This window comes from Triticum urartu, chromosome 1 (assembly GCF_003073215.2).
Source record: "Triticum urartu cultivar G1812 chromosome 1, Tu2.1, whole genome shotgun sequence".
In the NCBI taxonomy this organism is placed as follows: Eukaryota; Viridiplantae; Streptophyta; class Magnoliopsida; order Poales; family Poaceae; genus Triticum; species Triticum urartu.
In genome coordinates, this window is record NC_053022.1 from 463,377,605 (window position 1) to 463,393,852 (window position 16,248).

General features: G+C 48.4%; 3 protein-coding genes across 3 annotated transcripts; all 3 read right to left on the bottom strand.

Moving 5' to 3' along the window:
* Positions 1-2,600: 2,600 nt before the first annotated feature.
* LOC125519228 (protein NRT1/ PTR FAMILY 5.10-like) lies at positions 2,601-3,238 on the bottom strand. The gene is made up of 2 exons (XM_048684099.1): positions 3,029-3,238; positions 2,601-2,927 (listed from the first exon to the last, which is right to left on the bottom strand). The coding sequence occupies exons 1-2, from the start codon at positions 3,111-3,113 to the stop codon at positions 2,701-2,703; spliced, it is 312 nt and encodes a 103-aa protein (XP_048540056.1). The 5' UTR covers positions 3,114-3,238; the 3' UTR covers positions 2,601-2,700.
* A 27-nt stretch (positions 3,239-3,265) lies between these two features.
* On the bottom strand, positions 3,266-5,171 carry LOC125519218 (protein NRT1/ PTR FAMILY 5.10-like). Its single transcript, XM_048684092.1, has 3 exons — positions 4,956-5,171; positions 4,640-4,857; positions 3,266-4,405 (listed from the first exon to the last, which is right to left on the bottom strand). Exons 1-3 carry the CDS (start codon positions 5,038-5,040, stop codon positions 4,193-4,195), a joined length of 516 nt encoding a protein of 171 aa, XP_048540049.1. The 5' UTR covers positions 5,041-5,171; the 3' UTR covers positions 3,266-4,192.
* A 7,715-nt stretch (positions 5,172-12,886) lies between these two features.
* Positions 12,887-15,813, bottom strand: LOC125519207 (protein NRT1/ PTR FAMILY 5.10-like). The gene is made up of 3 exons (XM_048684084.1): positions 15,592-15,813; positions 15,270-15,487; positions 12,887-14,419 (listed from the first exon to the last, which is right to left on the bottom strand). Exons 1-3 carry the CDS (start codon positions 15,692-15,694, stop codon positions 13,130-13,132), a joined length of 1,611 nt encoding a protein of 536 aa, XP_048540041.1. The 5' UTR covers positions 15,695-15,813; the 3' UTR covers positions 12,887-13,129.
* Between the last annotated feature and the right edge of the window lie 435 nt (positions 15,814-16,248).

Consider the following 16,248-nt stretch of genomic DNA (forward strand, 5'->3'; position numbering starts at 1 on the left):
CATGAAATACTTTCACGTCAAGTTCATTTTGTGACAAAGTTTATTCAAAGGGTCAGAATAATGAAAAAGGCCTCTGATGCACCGGTAGCACCACCGGTGCACCGGACACATTAGCACATTTTAGAATGTCTTAAAAAAGCTCAAGAATCTAGCACATTGGCATAACATCAATGTATGTTGTCATAAAAATTCATATCAAAATTCAAAACATTGCTTGAGATACAAAAAGGATAAATTTGACATCAATGTGATAATGGACCAAATCTAAAGCCCAACTTGTGTTATATACTATTCTGTGTCGAATTTGTCATTTTTAAGATATGTTTTGAATTTTGATACGAAATTTGGTGACAACATACATTGATGTTATGCTAATGTGTTATATCTTTTTTCAGATTTTTGATACATTTAAAAATGTGCTAAGGAAGTTCGGTGCACCAGTAGCATCAAATGGCCCAGTGCACCGGTAGCATCAAATGGCCTAGTGCACTAGATACATTCTTCCCGTTACGCAACCAGTTCAGCAATTGCTTGTTCTGCAAAAGTCAGACGGTTTAGGCACCGGGGCAGCCGGTGGCTCTGCTGCCTGATGCGGCGCTTGTGCCGCTTGAGGGAGTGGCTTCTTCGACTATTGTTCAGGACAAAGGGAGAGAGAATTCAGAGGTGGTGCCGCTTGAGGGAGTGGCTTCTTCGACTATTGTTCAGGACAAAGGGAGAGAGAATTCAGAGGTGGTGCCGCTTGAGGGAGTGGCTTCTTCGACTATTGTTCAGGACAAAGGGAGAGAGAATTCAGAGGTGGTGCCGCTTGAGGGAGTGGCTTCTTCGACTATTGTTCAGGACAAAGGGAGAGAGAATTCAGAGGTGGTGCCGCTTGAGGGAGTGGCTTCTTCGACTATTGTTCAGGACAAAGGGAGAGAGAATTCAGAGGTGGTGCCGCTTGAGGGAGTGGCTTCTTCGACTATTGTTCAGGACAAAGGGAGAGAGAATTCAGAGGTGGTGCCGCTTGAGGGAGTGGCTTCTTCGACTATTGTTCAGGACAAAGGGAGAGAGAATTCAGAGGTGGTGCCGCTTGAGGGAGTGGCTTCTTCGACTACTGTTCATGACAAAGGGAGAGTGAATTCAGAGGTGGACCAATCAAGTGAGGTGGTGATAAAAAGGAAAAAACATATTGTTTCCGTTGTGGGGGAGGTTGGTCACTTTGTAGTCGACTGTAATGCCGAGTTGTGTGATAATTGCTTGAAGCCGTGTCATAAAACTGATGTCTGGCTACTTCTCACGATGCTTAAAACAGTGGTTACGACTTATGGGCGTGCAGCTCTAAATTGATGTTCTTCGAAACCCATGTTCGTGTTCCAACTCAAGCAGGCGATGCCTTGAAAGCACGAGGATTGGGCTTGTGCATGTATCAGGAGGTTCTCTCTCGGAGGAGCAAGTGTTGCAGCAACTTAAGAAACTTGTTCCGGCGGAGTTTCGTTGGACTCTTGTGTTGATAGAAGAAAATGTCTTTAAGGTGGACTTCACAAGGAAGGAAGATCGGGCTCGTCTCATGGTGTTTATAGTATTTGTGAGGTACCGGACAATACATGTTTTCTCGAATTCGAGGAGTGGTCTAGCCGTGAGCCTGAGGGTCTACCGCTGCATGAGATTTGGGTGAGGTTTCATGGGGCTCCGTCTAGGCCACTGAATGACTTTTATGGGGTTTTGAAGGCGGGGAGTTTGGATGATGTTCCTGAGACACCAGCCGCGGCAGGGGCGTGGATGGTGCCGATCTCGTGGGGTTTGCTCCATCACCATCCACTCCCGCTCCACCTCCGGCCAACAATCAAGTACATGCGGTTGTGCATATTTTATTTTATTATAGCGGTTAGTTTTTTTTTGGCGGTTGCTACTCCGAATTGATTAGATTGTGTAGATTCAATTGTGCACCGGAAGCAACATGCATGCCGGACTACCTAGTACCTAGTACTCCCTCTGTCCCAAATAAGATGCAGGCCGGACTACCTAATACTCCCTCCATCCCAAATTACTTGTTGTAGAAATGGATGTATTTAAAATTAAAAATACATCTAGATACACCCATTTCCGCGATAAGCATTCAAGAGGATGGAGGGAGTACATGGTTACAATCAAACACTCAGAGAGTTTGAAGCGCTTGATTAGGCTAGGCCGCTATGGAACATGGGGGCGGGTGCACTTTTAAAAAAGTTTTCGCGCTACTGCTTCACCTAAAAGGACGCATAAATATATTTTTGCAGCTCGGCACGAGCTAAAGCGCTAAAGATGATCTGAAAACCTCGATCCGGTGATGATCATGTGTTTCAAGAAAAAAATATAGTACGGTCTCAGAAAACAAAAGGTTTATAGTTCAGCTCAGCATTCTTTCTTGGAAGACCGGTTCAGCTGATTTATGAGCACAGCGACGTGGGGAGCAGTACGCGTGTGGCGTCTCCGCTTCCGCCGGATCAAAACGATGAGGCATCCCTGTCAACGATAATATTCTAGTAGGCAGTTGCGTCTAAACTGATAAAACAAAAAATGTTACTACTATATGGTTCCATGCGCCACTCGTGCGAGATTTTTTGAACCAGTAAACGATCTAACTGGACCCAATTCAGAAGAACCACAGAAAAGTTGGACGACTGAACAGGAGGAAAAAGCTGTGTTCGACATCGACGAACGAATCAGAGGTGTTGTGCAGGGTTAGCTGACCGTGATGTAGAGCACGGAGGAGGCGACGATGGTGCGGTACCGCCCGAGCCACGAGTCGGCGACGGCGGCGCCGAGCAGCGGCAGCATCGACGCGGCGCCCGACCACGCGTTGACGGCCGCGGCGGCGGCGGCCGTGCTCTCGCCGAGCGGGCCGGTGAGGTAGCTGATGAGGTTGGAGGAGATGCCGTAGTACGCGAACCGCTCCGCCACCTCCACCCCTTGAGTCGCCGCGGAAAGCATGTAGCGCCCACCCCTGATTAGCGAATGAATCGAGCCGAGAAAGCAAAGCTAGGGGGGAGCGAGATCGTGGCAGGCTTACAGATGATGAACAGAGCCGACCTCCAGCCGCCGGTGGCGGGGCGGTGGCCGGCGCGGGGGAGGAGCGGCTCGGGGTCTGGCGCCATGGGTAGCGGCCGGGGCGCTGTGTGTGTGAGGAGGATGCGCGCGGTGGGCTGACAGGTGATGGCTTGAAGACCTTGAGAAGGAGGTGTCGTGTTCTAATGCATAGCGATCACCGGTGGGGACGGGATGGCGCGCCTGGTGATTCTGTTTCTCGTGTTATACATGGGTTTCATGGATCAAGAAAGTCTTTTATTAATATAATTTTTGTTGTTGGAGTATTTGACTAATTCGCCAACAAACGTGACTTATGTTAGAAAATAAAAGAATTGAGTTCATTTCATTGAATTAAATTGCAATCTAATTTGGATATAATATGAATTTAATTTATAACATTCCAATTCAAAATATTTTAGGTGGTTTGGATGTCACATGCAATTTATTCATTTTACAAAATTTTAGTGTTTAGAATATAAATCTTGTGTGCATACACATTGCTTGGAATCAACTAATATTAGACCAATATACTGTCCACGTATGGAGAAGCTACTTTGAGCTTATGGGTAAAATGAACCATGCAAATATATCATGTTTAGGCTTTTGTAAACTCGATGTTTATACTTTCAACCTCTGGAGCTACACAAGGATGTCCGCGGGGAGGAGAGAAGCCCCTGAAAATATGAATATTTAGAGGGAGATGGCGAGCATGAGAGAATACTAACATAATAACACAGAAAAAATGGTGAGTGAAACACCGAGGAGGAGCTGGAGGAGGGAGATCTAGAAGTAGAGAGATGCTCTGCCACGCTCGCGATGACATTGGCAGAATTTCTCGCCAGAGACTGGGCTCCAGATGTAGATTCAAAAATATCTAACTTTTGCATTTTTGAGGGTCAAAAACACCTCTCTAATAGATGGTGTAGATGTAAAAAAAATTACACCTCCATCCCTAAGAGATATAAACCACAACAATTCACGGTACAAATTTACATCTCCACCATGTGAAGATGTAAAAACACGACCTCGCGTAACCGCCCAATTGCCATTCCTTTCACTTCCGCGTGACCAGCCGCCACCCGCCCGACTCGCCCGCCTGCCGGGCCCGACGCCCATAGTCGGCGATTCTTTTTCGGCCGCCGCCGAATCAAAGCTTCTCCAGCGGCTGCGGCTGGCCTAAACCCTTCCCCGGAGGTCTACGATGGGCTACGGTGCTTCCTAGCCTAGGCCCCCCGCCGGAGTAAGTGGAGGCGCGCCACTCCGGCCGGCCGCCCGACGGCCGCGAGGCTCGGCCGTGCGAAGCCGGCTGCCGGCCGCGCCGAGCTCCGGACTTCCACCGGATCAAAACGATGAAGCATCCCTGTCAACGATAATACGCTAGTAGGCAGTTGCGTCTAAACTGATAAAACAAAAAATGGTACTGTACGGTTCCATGCGCCACTCTCAGTGCGAGATTTCTTGAACCAGTAAACTCCTATCGTTCGATCTAACCGTACCAACTCAGAAGAACCACAGAAAAGTTGAGTGAACAGGAGGAAAAAGCTGTGTTCGACATCGGAGAACGAATCAGAGGTGCTGTGCTGGGTGAGCTTACCGTGATGTAGAGCACGAAGGAGGCGACGATGGTGCGGTACCGCCCCAGCCACGAGTCGGCCACGGCGGCGCCGAGCAGCGGCAGCATCGACGCGGCGCCCGACCACGCGTTGACGGCCGCGGCGGCGGCTGCCGTGCTCTCCCCGAGCGGGCCGGTCAGGTAGCTGATGAGGTTGGCCGAGATGCCGTGGTACGCGAACCGCTCCGCCACCTCCACCCCTTGAGTCGCCGCGGAAAGAATGCAGCGCCCACCCCTGATTAGTAGCGAATCGAGCCGAGCAAGCAAAGATAGGAGAGCGAGATCGTGGCGGACTTACAGATTATGAACAGAGCCGACCTCCAGCCGCCGGTGGCGGGGCGGTGACCGGCGCGGGGGAGCAGCGGCTCGAGGTCTGGAGCCATCGCGAGCTGCCGGGCGCTGTGTGTGTGAGGAGGACGCGCGCGGTTGGCTGACAGATAATGGCTTCAAGGCCTTGAGGAGGTGTCGTGTTCTAGTGCATAGCGATTAGCGGTGGGGACGAGATGGCGCGTGATTCTCGTGTTACATGGGCTTCATGGGTCAAGAAAGTATTTTGTTAATATAATTTTTGTTGTTGGAATTTGAGTATTTGACTATTCCGCCAACAAATCTGAATTATCTTAGAAAATACAAAAAATGAGTTCATTTCATTGAATTAAATTGCAATCTAATTTGGATAGAATATGAATTTAATTTATAAGATACCAATCAAAATATTTTAGGTTTGGATGTCACATGCAATTTATTCATTTTACGAATTTAAGGTGTTTAGAATCTAACTCTTGTGTTCATACATAGAAAATTGCTCGGAATCAACTAATATTAGCAGGGCCGTCTCCAGAAATTTGGGGGCCCGGGACGAAATACAAAATGGGACCTACATTTTCAAAATTTTGTATAGCTAAAGAATTATCCAACAACTACTTCATGCAAAAGCATCAAAAAATTAGCTCGGCTGCACAAAATATGTAGAACTGAATCTCAACAAAATAGATAAAATATGGAAAAAAATAAAAATAAAAATAAGGGATACAAAAGAATACCAAATCAATAGTTTGCTTCATCCACACCTCCCATGTGTAGACACTCCTATTGTTGCAGAGTGCCAATGAAATATATTTTCATCTTATTTTTCTGTAACATGAAATAAAGTCGATACCAAAAGGCATCCATTTTGTGTTTAATTCAGACATACACGCAGCTCTTTTTCAATTCAATACAGTTCAATGTTCAAATGTGTCGATTGATCTAGAAATAAACACACATCATGTCAATTCAAATGCATCTTTGATTGTTGTTTGCCTGTTTTCATCCAAGAAATTACCCACGGATCCATGGTCGAGGAGAAGGTGTTTCTCGGCTTTGGAGGCGCAGCTTGCCTTGGGCTTAGCGGAGGCAGGGCCAGCACCTGGCGGCAGCGGCAGGACCGCCAGTCGGAGGTCGGGGAGCATTGCCAATAACAGTGCCATGGCGCTAGGGCGGAGCAACTAACCGGCGGCGGTCTGCAACAGACCACATCGGCATTGATTCGTGGAACGGGAGCATGGAGATGGCAAGAGGCGGCGCCTGCGTGCTAGGGTAGGACTGGGGGATGTGGGCGGAGGATTGGTAGTGGGTCTCGACACAATGGCTCAGCCCGAAGCAGGCGTCTCACATATTGCGAAAGACAACTTCGATCGACTTGCATACGGACGTGCGGGACAGAACCTAGGCTTACCTTCCATTTTTTTTCTCTGATCGGGGGCCCATGATTTTGGGGGGCCCTGTGCGGTCGGCCAGTTTGGCCCCCCTCATCGACGGGCCTGTAGACCAATATATTGTCCACGTAAGGAGAAGCTACTTTGAGCTTATGGGTAAAATGAACCATGCAAATATGTCATGTTTAGGCTTTTGTAAACTTCAATGTTTATACTTTCAACCCCTTGAGCTAAGCGAGGATGTCCGCGGGGAGAAGGAGGCCCCCCTGAAAATACGAATATTTAGAGGAAGATGGCGAGGAGGAGAAAATACTGACATAACAAGTTAACAACACAGAAAAAACGGAAAGTGAAACGCCTAGGAGAAGCTGGAGGAGGGAGATCTAGAAGTAGTAGGGAGCTGCTCTGCCAAGCTCGCAATGACCTTGGCAGATTTTCTCGCCGGAGACTAGGCTCCCGTCTGTTAGGTTGATCTCTCCACCGAGTGGGCCCAACGGCCCATCGGGCCCTGATCTATTCGCGCCCTGATCGGGGGCGCCCAACCCTCTTATGGTTGGTGGGCCCCTGTGACCTGCGATACGAGGTTAACCGCGCCGCCAGACTCCCCATCGATATCCCTTCCGATCTAGGGCAATCGCAGTGCTCACGGGAAGCACCACTGCCACCTCTCCATCTCGATCTCTCTGCTATCACCGGCCTCTACTTCACCATGGCCGGCTCTGGATCGAGCTCATCCGCACCCAAGGAAGGTAGGTTACCGGAAAGATCTAGCCTACACGATCCAAAGAGATCTATCAATGGTATCAGGCCATCTTGGTTAGAAGATTTTCGGTAAAAAGATAAAACAGAGAAAGAAAAAGAGATCCCCTCCCCAAGAACCCTAATCAGAGGGCAAAGGAAAGTTCACCGGCAGAGAGCCTCGGGCCTCGCCGGCAAAGTGCGCCGCCACTTCAGCCGCGCCGTTCCTCTCGATCCCCACACGCATCGGCAAGCCGAGGTGCGGGGAAGAAGAACACAGCCTCCCAAGGGGGCAAAAGGGCACCACCACCACACCGCTTGACGGCGGCGCGCTCTCCATCGGGAGCTCGCGCACACCGGCAAGGGGGGCAGAAGGGGCACCGCTGCTTCACGCCGTCTTCGTCCTCGGTGACACAGAGAGGAGGCGGTGGTGAATGGGGGAAAGAATGAAGAAAGGGATTGAGAAAGGGAAGGAGATGGAGGCGCACGCGGCGCGGTGGCTTCCGCCGCCGTCGCCGGCGGCCGGACCGGGCGGCCGGGGCGCAGCCCCGAGCTCTGCGTCGTGAGAGAGGCAACAGAGGAGGCACAGCCGTCGCTCTCCCTCCCTGCCAAAGGAGGAAGGGGAAAAGGGCTCGCGCGGCACGGCGGCGTACGTCGCCGTCGGCGGCTGGCGCGGTGGCGCTCGGCGCCGTTGCCGGCGAAGTCCCGTGCGGGACTGAGGCGAGTGGCGCGTGCGAGGCGGAGAGGAGAAACGGAATGAGGCTAGGGTTCGGGCGGTCAAGCCGGCTGGGCGTTTTTGATCCAGCGATATCAACGGCTGGCCGTCGGATTGCGATGGACGGTTGAGATCCAAACCCTAGCGCCACAGTGGGCCGCTGGGCCGAAAGAAAAGGAGGCCGTCGGCGGCGGGGGCAGCCACGCGCGCTGGGCCGAGCCCAGCAGCTGCGTGCGCCGCCGCGCGGCTGGGCTGCGCTGAGCCAAGGGCGGCTGGGCTGCGCTAGGCCGAGGCCAGCAGCTTCACGCGCCGGGCCAGCTGTACGTTTTACGTTTTAATAGTTTTTGTCCAGTTTTTTGGCAGATTTTAGATAGTCCTTTCTGTGCATTATTTTTCCAATGAAAAATTATGTTCAGAAAATAGGAAAGAAAAAGTTGCAAGGTTTCTGAAAAAGAAAAAAATAGAGAAGTCTCTGAAAATAAAATTGAAATTTTCAGAAAAGAATTAAAAGTTCATGAATTTATTTTCATGTTTTCTGCTGCGTAAATGTTTAATAGTGTGCTTTTATAAAGAGATAAAGTTTAGAGAGAATTATTTTTTATAGATCACATTAAAGTGATTATTCGAATTAATATGATTATGTTATTTTTATGACCAACGTTGTTAATAACATGATCATGTTTATTATTGAAAATAAAAGTGCTCTTTTAAAAGTGAATAGAACTAAAGTAAAAGATTAAATTGTTGCTTCTGTAATGCATTTTTTAACCAACTGGTTAAAATTTCTTAGAGAGTAAAAGAGTACAGATTGTTTTTTAATAGAAAATTGTAAAGTTTCCACTGCAAAGTATAAGTTTTATCCTCCAATTAAATTGGAACCAACGGGAAAGTTTAATTGGAAGGAATGCCCTAAGCAATGTTTTTCCCCTGTGGGTGAAATAAGATGCAGATAGTTTCCACTATGACAAAAGAAAGATATTTGTTTTAAAGTTAAAATATGGTATTGTTATTTTCTGACCAACGTTGATGATAACAGTGCTATAATTTTATGAGTCTTATGTTTAAAGTTTAAATCTCTGATAAATTTTGTATCCAAGTGGTCAATTTTCAGAGAACGGATAAAGATCAAGAAATGCTCTTGAACTAGAGGAATGTATATTTCTTGTTCCTGCTGCAATAAAGTTGATGGTGATGATTAATTCTTAGCAAAGTTGTTTAATAGAAATACTATCATCACATTGTTTATGAGTTATATGCATTATTGCCATTTCTGCCCAACGGTGATATGGAATTAATGTATAAGGATGATGTTTATTCTAATTCTGCCACAATGGTGATTTAGAACATAAAAGAAAGTTTCAAAAGTTTAACGTGCATTTCTTTTAACCAGACCAACGTAGGGTTATTTTTTATGCCCATTATTGTTGATTATTGGCTAAGTTTTCTCAGACTAAAAGTTTTGCATGCTTTCATTCGTGAAAGCGAATGGCTGGGTACTTGTGACCCAAAAGATGACCAAGAAAGGTCATAACGTGAGGGAGTATGTTCTCTCTAAAGAATGGCATAAAAAGAAAAGAGATAGATCATTGAGAGTCTTGGTTGATGAATGTCTTTCATGTACTCTCTATGAAGAAGTTTTTTTTAATCAACATGATTTGAGATGAAACAAGCAACATGCGTGTTTAATTTGACCAACGTCGGATCAAGCATGTGTGTCAAAGAGCATTCGGATTTATTCCTAAATTTGATGATTGAATATGCAGTCAAAAGAGCCAATTCTATCATTTATGTTCCCTTACAGGGAATTACCCGCATGGTGGGAAAAGATGATTATGATAAAACCTGCATGGCGGGAAAAGTTTGGGAAAAATACCTGCGTAACGGGGTAAAGCTGACATAATATTATGTCAAAAATCCTGTATGGCGGGAGAAATTCTGGCAAGAGAAAGATATGATAACTCACGTGCTTTTAATGTATCCAACTCTGGGAGAAAAGAATGGAGTAGCTAAAAGGCGCAACCGTACACTTATGGATATGGTGTGCAGCATGATGAGTTATTCCAACTTGCCATTGGGATTATGGATGGAGGTGCTTAAAACCGCCATTCACATTCTCAATAGAGTTCCAAGCAAGTCGGTGCCCAAAACACCGTACGAGCTATGGACAGGAAGGGTACCCTCCCTACAACACTTCAGGGTGTGGGGGTGCCCTGCTGAGGCCAAAATGTTTAATCCAAACATTGCAAAGTTAGATCCCAAAACAGTAAGTTGCCACTTCATTGGCTATCCAGACAGATCAAAAGGTTTTCGTTTCTACTGCCCAGACAGATATACAAAGTTTGTAGAAACGAGACATGCAGTCTTATTTGAGGACGAAATGATGAGGGGGAGCTTGGTAGCTCGGAAAATTGATCTTGAGTAGAAGAGGGTGCATGCACCTAATCCGATGATTCAGGAGCCATTTTTCTCACTACCAGTTGCAACTCCACCCATGACAACCTTGGGGGTAGACCCGCAACCTGTCCGTCAGGAGCCGACTGAACCCGTTGTTGAGCATGAAAGGGAGGTGCAACAACAAATTTTAGAAGAAGTGCCAGAAGTTGAGGCACAGAACGTGCCAGAAAATGAGGCCCTAAGAAGGTCTACAAGACCAAGAAAGTCAGCTATTTCTACTGACTTTAAAGTTTATAACACAGAAACGGTTCATATGGAAAAAGATCCCACCTCATATGAAGAAGCCATGAGAAGTCCTCATTCATCGATGTGGATGAAGGCAATGGAAGACGAGATGAAATCGATGAGTTCCAAAGATGTTTGGGACTTAGAGGAAATTCCTAAAGGAGCCAAAACAGTAGGCTGTAAATGGGTCTACAAAATTAAGTATGACTCTAAAGGGAACATAGAAAAGTATAAAGCACGACTCGTGGCAAAAGGATTACACAAAGAGAAGGGATAGATTACAATGAGACATTTTCTCCAGTCTCATGTAAGGATTCCTTCAGAATCATAATGGCATTAGTTGCTCATTTTGATTTAGAATTACATCAAATGGATGTTAAGACGGCATTTCTGAATGGTGATTTAAAAGAAAATGTCTACATGAAACAGCCTAAGGGTTTTATCATGAAAGGCAAGGAAAATATGGGATGCCGCCTGAAGAAATCCATTTATGGATTAAGACAAGCCTCTCGACAGTGGTATCTAAAGTTTAATGAAACAATTAAAAGTTTTGGATTTAAAGAAAATATTGAGGATAATTGCATTTATGCAAAGTTTAAAAATGGGAAATATATTTTCCTAATCTTGTATGTGGATGATATCCTGCTTGCTAGCAGTGATGTTAGTCTACTACGAGAAATAAAGAAGTTCTTATCCTTAAATTTTGACATAACAGACCTTGGTGAAGCATCATATGTTTTGGGCATAGAAATTCATCGAGATAGAAACAATGGAGTCTTAGGACTATCGCAGAAAGCATATTTAGAAAAGGTTCTTAAAAGGTATAACATGCATGCGAGTAAAGCCACACCTGCTCCTATAGTGAAGGGCGATAGTTTTGAGAAATTCCAATGTCCCAAGAACCAGTATGAGATCGATCAAATGAAAGCAGTACCATATGCTTCGGCAGTTGGCAGCTTACAGTATGCACAAATGTGCACTCGCCCTGACTTAGCTTTTATCACCGGGGTACTCGGTAGATATCAAGAGAATCCAGGCATGGAGCACTGGAAGATGATAAAGAAAGCATTGCGTTATGCGCAAGGCACGAAGGACTACATGCTAATATACAGGAGAAGTGATTCCTTAGAGATAAAAGGGTATTCAGACGCAGATTTTGCGGGGGACAGAGATGATAGAAAATCCACGTCAGGATACGTCTTCACTCTCGCTGGGGGAGCTATTTCGTGGAAAAGCTCCAAACAGTCAATAGTTGCATCATCCACGATGTATGCAGAATTCATAGCATGCTTCGAAGCCACGGGGCAGGCGATATGGCTAAAGAAATTTGTACCCGACTTGAAAGTGGTAGATTGTATTCACAAACCACTAAAGATGTACTGCGACAACCAACCCGCAGTATTTTACGCTCAAAACAACTAGTCGAGTAATGCTGCCAAAACAATAGAGATAAGGTATTATGTTGTGAAAGATAAAATTCAGGATCAAACTATAAGTCTCGAGCATATAAGGACAAAGGATATGCTTGCGGATCCGCTAACGAAAGGCTTACCACCCAATGTGTTCAAGGAACTCATAGCCGGCATGGGTTTAAGGGAAAGCCTTATGATTCCTGGATAGGCCCAAAAGGAACAGAATTTGCTTCTGATCATAACGTATGTTGTAGCTGTATGATTCTAACGGCAATTAAGCTGTGACGATGAAACATGCTCTATGTACCAATATGTGATGAAACAAATAAACTAGAAAGTATAAGGTTAAAAGGAAAAGTTGAGATCAAGGGGGAGAATGTTAGGTTGATCTCTCCACCGAGTGGGCCCAACGGCCCATCGGGCCCTGATCTATTCGCGCCCTGATCGGGGGCGCCCAACCCTCTTATGGTTGGTGGGCCCCTATGACCTGCGATATATAGAGAGGTGGGGGCCGGGGCACACGGTACGAGGTTAACCGCGCCGCCAGACTCCCCACCGATATCCCTTCCGATCTAGGGCAATCGCAGTGCTCACGGGAAGCACCACTGCCACCTCTCCATCTCGATCTCTCTGCTATCACCGGCCTCTACTTCACCATGGCCGGCTCTGGATCGAGCTCATCCGCACCCAAGGAAGGTCGGTTACCGGAAAGATCTAGCCTACACGATCCAAAGAGATCTATCACCGTCAACCTCCGACCTCAGTTCAAACTAACCACCATTCAAAACTGCGACACTTATTTTTAATGGATGAAGTAGATGGAACTGGATCCTCTAACATACACAAAGATGTTAGAGAAGCTACAGTACCCTAACTTTCTTTCTGTTAATCCATACAATTAAGGCTAAAATAACTTAAATTAATTTTTAAATTACAGATCTAGTATGCACATTCATAGTAATTACATACAAACAAGTTGACGGCGAGATAAAATTAATTTTGGATTTTTTATATATACAATAATTACCAAAATTAAATAACTTGCTAATAGTCTGTAACATCCCTTCTTCATATTACACTAGACGAGCACTGTAGCACATTGACTTCCCCTCTCTAAAGTTAGGTCGGTGGTCAGCGTACTCGTCTACTATAACTTTACTGATGCTGCTTGCAATTGTACTGTATACCTGGCCACAGATCCATTGTACATAGACGGATGTATCAGTCTCGCTCAGTGAACATTGACAAGCTTTCTCTTGTAAACGTAAGCCGCCGAGAAGTAGAGGAAAGCAAGAAGCTCCAGCGCGCTGAGAGCGGCAAGGAGCATGTAGAAGTAATCAAGATGGCCCCTGTTGAGGTTGTCGGCGAACCAGCTCGTCCCGCCGCCCCTCCTCGTCAACCCGTCGATGACCGAGATGAGGAAGCTGCTGATGAAGCTGCCGACGCCGAGGACGCTGAGGTAGAGCGCGAGCCCGAGGCTCTTGAGCTCGGCGGGCATCTGGTCGTAGAAGAACTCCTGCATGCCGACCATGGCGAACACGTCCGCCGCGCCCAGGAGCACGTACTGCGGCACGATCCACCACAGGCTCATGGGCACCACCGCGCCGGGCTGATCGACCACGCCGGCGTCCCTCGCCGCGCCGAGCCGCCTCATCTCCACCAGCGCGGCGGCCACGAGCGCGGAGAGGGCGAGGGCCATGCCCGTGCCGATCCGCTGGAGCATGGTGATGCCCGACGCCACGCCGGTGATCCTGCGCGCCACGGGCACCAGGACGCGGTCGTACAGCACGATGCACGCGATGACGCTGACGCCCAAGAAGCACTGGACCGCCGCGGGCGGCACCTCCAACGACGACGACCCGATCCTCCGGTCAAGCGTCGCCGCCTGCTTCGTGAACAGCGTCGGCGGCTGCGCGAACACCACGCCATAGAGCAGACACGTCGCCCAGATCGGGAACAGCCTCGCCAGGCCCCTCACCTCCTCCATGAGCACGTCGTCCTCCGCGCAGTCACCGTGCTGCACCAGGGCGCCACCCTCCGGCGACCTCTTGCGCCATGCCTTGACGGCCTTGCCGACACGCGAGAACGCGCTGGCGCCCTCGCCGTGGCCGGAGTCGTAGAACCGGTACGTCCTGGTGCCGAGCAGGAAGACGACGAGCGCGAGCAGCATGATCACGCACGGCACGCCGAAGCCGAGGCCCCAGCTGACGTTGTCCTGGACGTAGCTCATGATCGCGACGGTCACGGTGGCGCTCCCGCAGACCCCGAAGTACCACCAGTTGAAGAAGGAGCCTCGCGACGACGACTCGCCGGGGTCCGTCACGTCGAACTGGTCGGCGCCGAAGGCCTGCACGCAGGGCTTGTGGCCGCTCTGCGCGATGGCCACCAGGTAGAGCGAGACGTAGAAGAAGGCCGTCTGGAGGGAGGAAGGCGGGCATTCTCGCCGGCCGTCGGCCGTGAAGTTGCACTGTTGGCTCTTGGGCGACGGGAACATGGACGAGAGCGTCAGCATGCCCAGGCCCTGCAGAAGTGCCGATTGTCAGTTCGCATTTGTGAGTTTCTGAATTTTTACTTTCCCGTGCAAAACCAACTAGTTTTGAAAAATAAATAAAATTGTGAATATCAATGTTGCGCTATCTTGACGACGGGCTAGCGAATTCAACTTTTTGTTTCTGAAAACTGAATAACTTGATACGGATCGCTCTGGCAAGCAACCCGACGGCGCAGGTGTTAGCTTCTTTCGCAGAACAGAGGCCAGAAAGGCACGATCAAGAGTGCCGTATCGGCCTTCCAGACCAGGCGAACATGTACGTGTGCATGCCGTCACGGTCATATCATATCACGGATCATCAAGTTTTGATCGCTAAACCACTGAAAATGACTGACCAGGCGTGTGGGTGTACGTCCCACTGAACAAAAACATGTGGAAAACAGGTGCTGCAAAAGTGAAAGTGTCACTGTTTCAGCTGAGTTGGAAAGATCAGAAGCAGAGTAGCTAGACAAACGTGACGAATGAGAGAAGGATGGAGGAAACGGAGTTTGCTTGGGCTCTCGTTTTTAACTCACTGTGAATCGCTGTCATGCCAAGCACTAGTTGCTGTCTCTGCTTACCCCGGATCCAAAACACCCCTATGCGCGAGCACTAATCTATACTATACTATAGTACACAATTTATTTGCGCCATTTGTGCGGGATTTGTGCGATCTGAAGTCGCACGCAAGTGGCGGACGGGACTGATAATGTCGGACAAAAAATATCAGTGAATTCCGATGATCCAATCTAATGGCGCAGAGACTACAGAGGGATCAACTGAAGAGTATAGTTGACAATGGAGGAAGGGATTTCAGAGGGGGCTGAGTTGCTAGGCTGACCGTGACGTAGAGCACGGAGGAGGCGACGATGGTGCGGTACCGGCCGAGCCACGAGTCGGCGACGGCGGCGCCGAGCAGCGGCAGCATGGACGCGGTGCCGGACCACGCGTTGACGGCCGCGGCGGCGGCGGCCGTGCTCTCCCCGAGCGGGCCGGTGAGGTAGCTGATGAGGTTGGAGGAGATGCCGTAGTACGCGAACCGCTCCGCCACCTCCACCCCTGGATTTCCCAACCCCCCCAAAAGGCGTAAATTTAGCAAATCGAATCGAGCAAACAAGCTAGGAGCGAGCTCGATCGAGTGAGGGATTTGCGGCCGGGCTTACAGATTATGAACAGAGCCGACCTCCAGCCGCCGGTGGCGTGGCGGTGGCCCGATCCGGCGCGAAGGAGGGGGGCGGAGGAGCCGGAGTCCGACTCCGGCGCCATGCTGGATGGCCGGCTGGGAAGCGGGAGTGCGGTGGGTGTGAGCTCCTCGCTGATTCTGATTAGACGTTGACTTGAAGAGGCTTCTTGTACCGGTGGAGAGGAGGTGGTGACCGTGATGCATTCTTCAGTTCGGAGGAGTCCCATTTGGCACTGTTTTTTTTTAGAGAGAGGGCACGGTTTTGGCTTTTGCGGAAGAGTGTGGCTAGTTCTCGCTCGACTGAGATTTAGCAAGACCGTTTACGGGAGACAGCACGTTACTTTTTACTTCATTTTTGGAAACCCGCTATTACTCATTTCACTTCGGGGTGTAATAGACCTTTTTTAGATTTCATAATACATCTAACTTCACATCAAAAGGAAATGTTAAAATTCCCAGGGATGAGACAAACCGGACTTCCTCTCCCTTTAAGGAAGTCGCACTCGGTTCTTTGTTTATTGTGTGTAGGCTGGTTTTCTATGACTCTTGGTTCTTCTATCCTGATGGCGATGTCGAGGTAGTATTGATATCATGGCGATATAGTAAGTCTCTCTAGCCTCCCTACCTTAATGGTGTT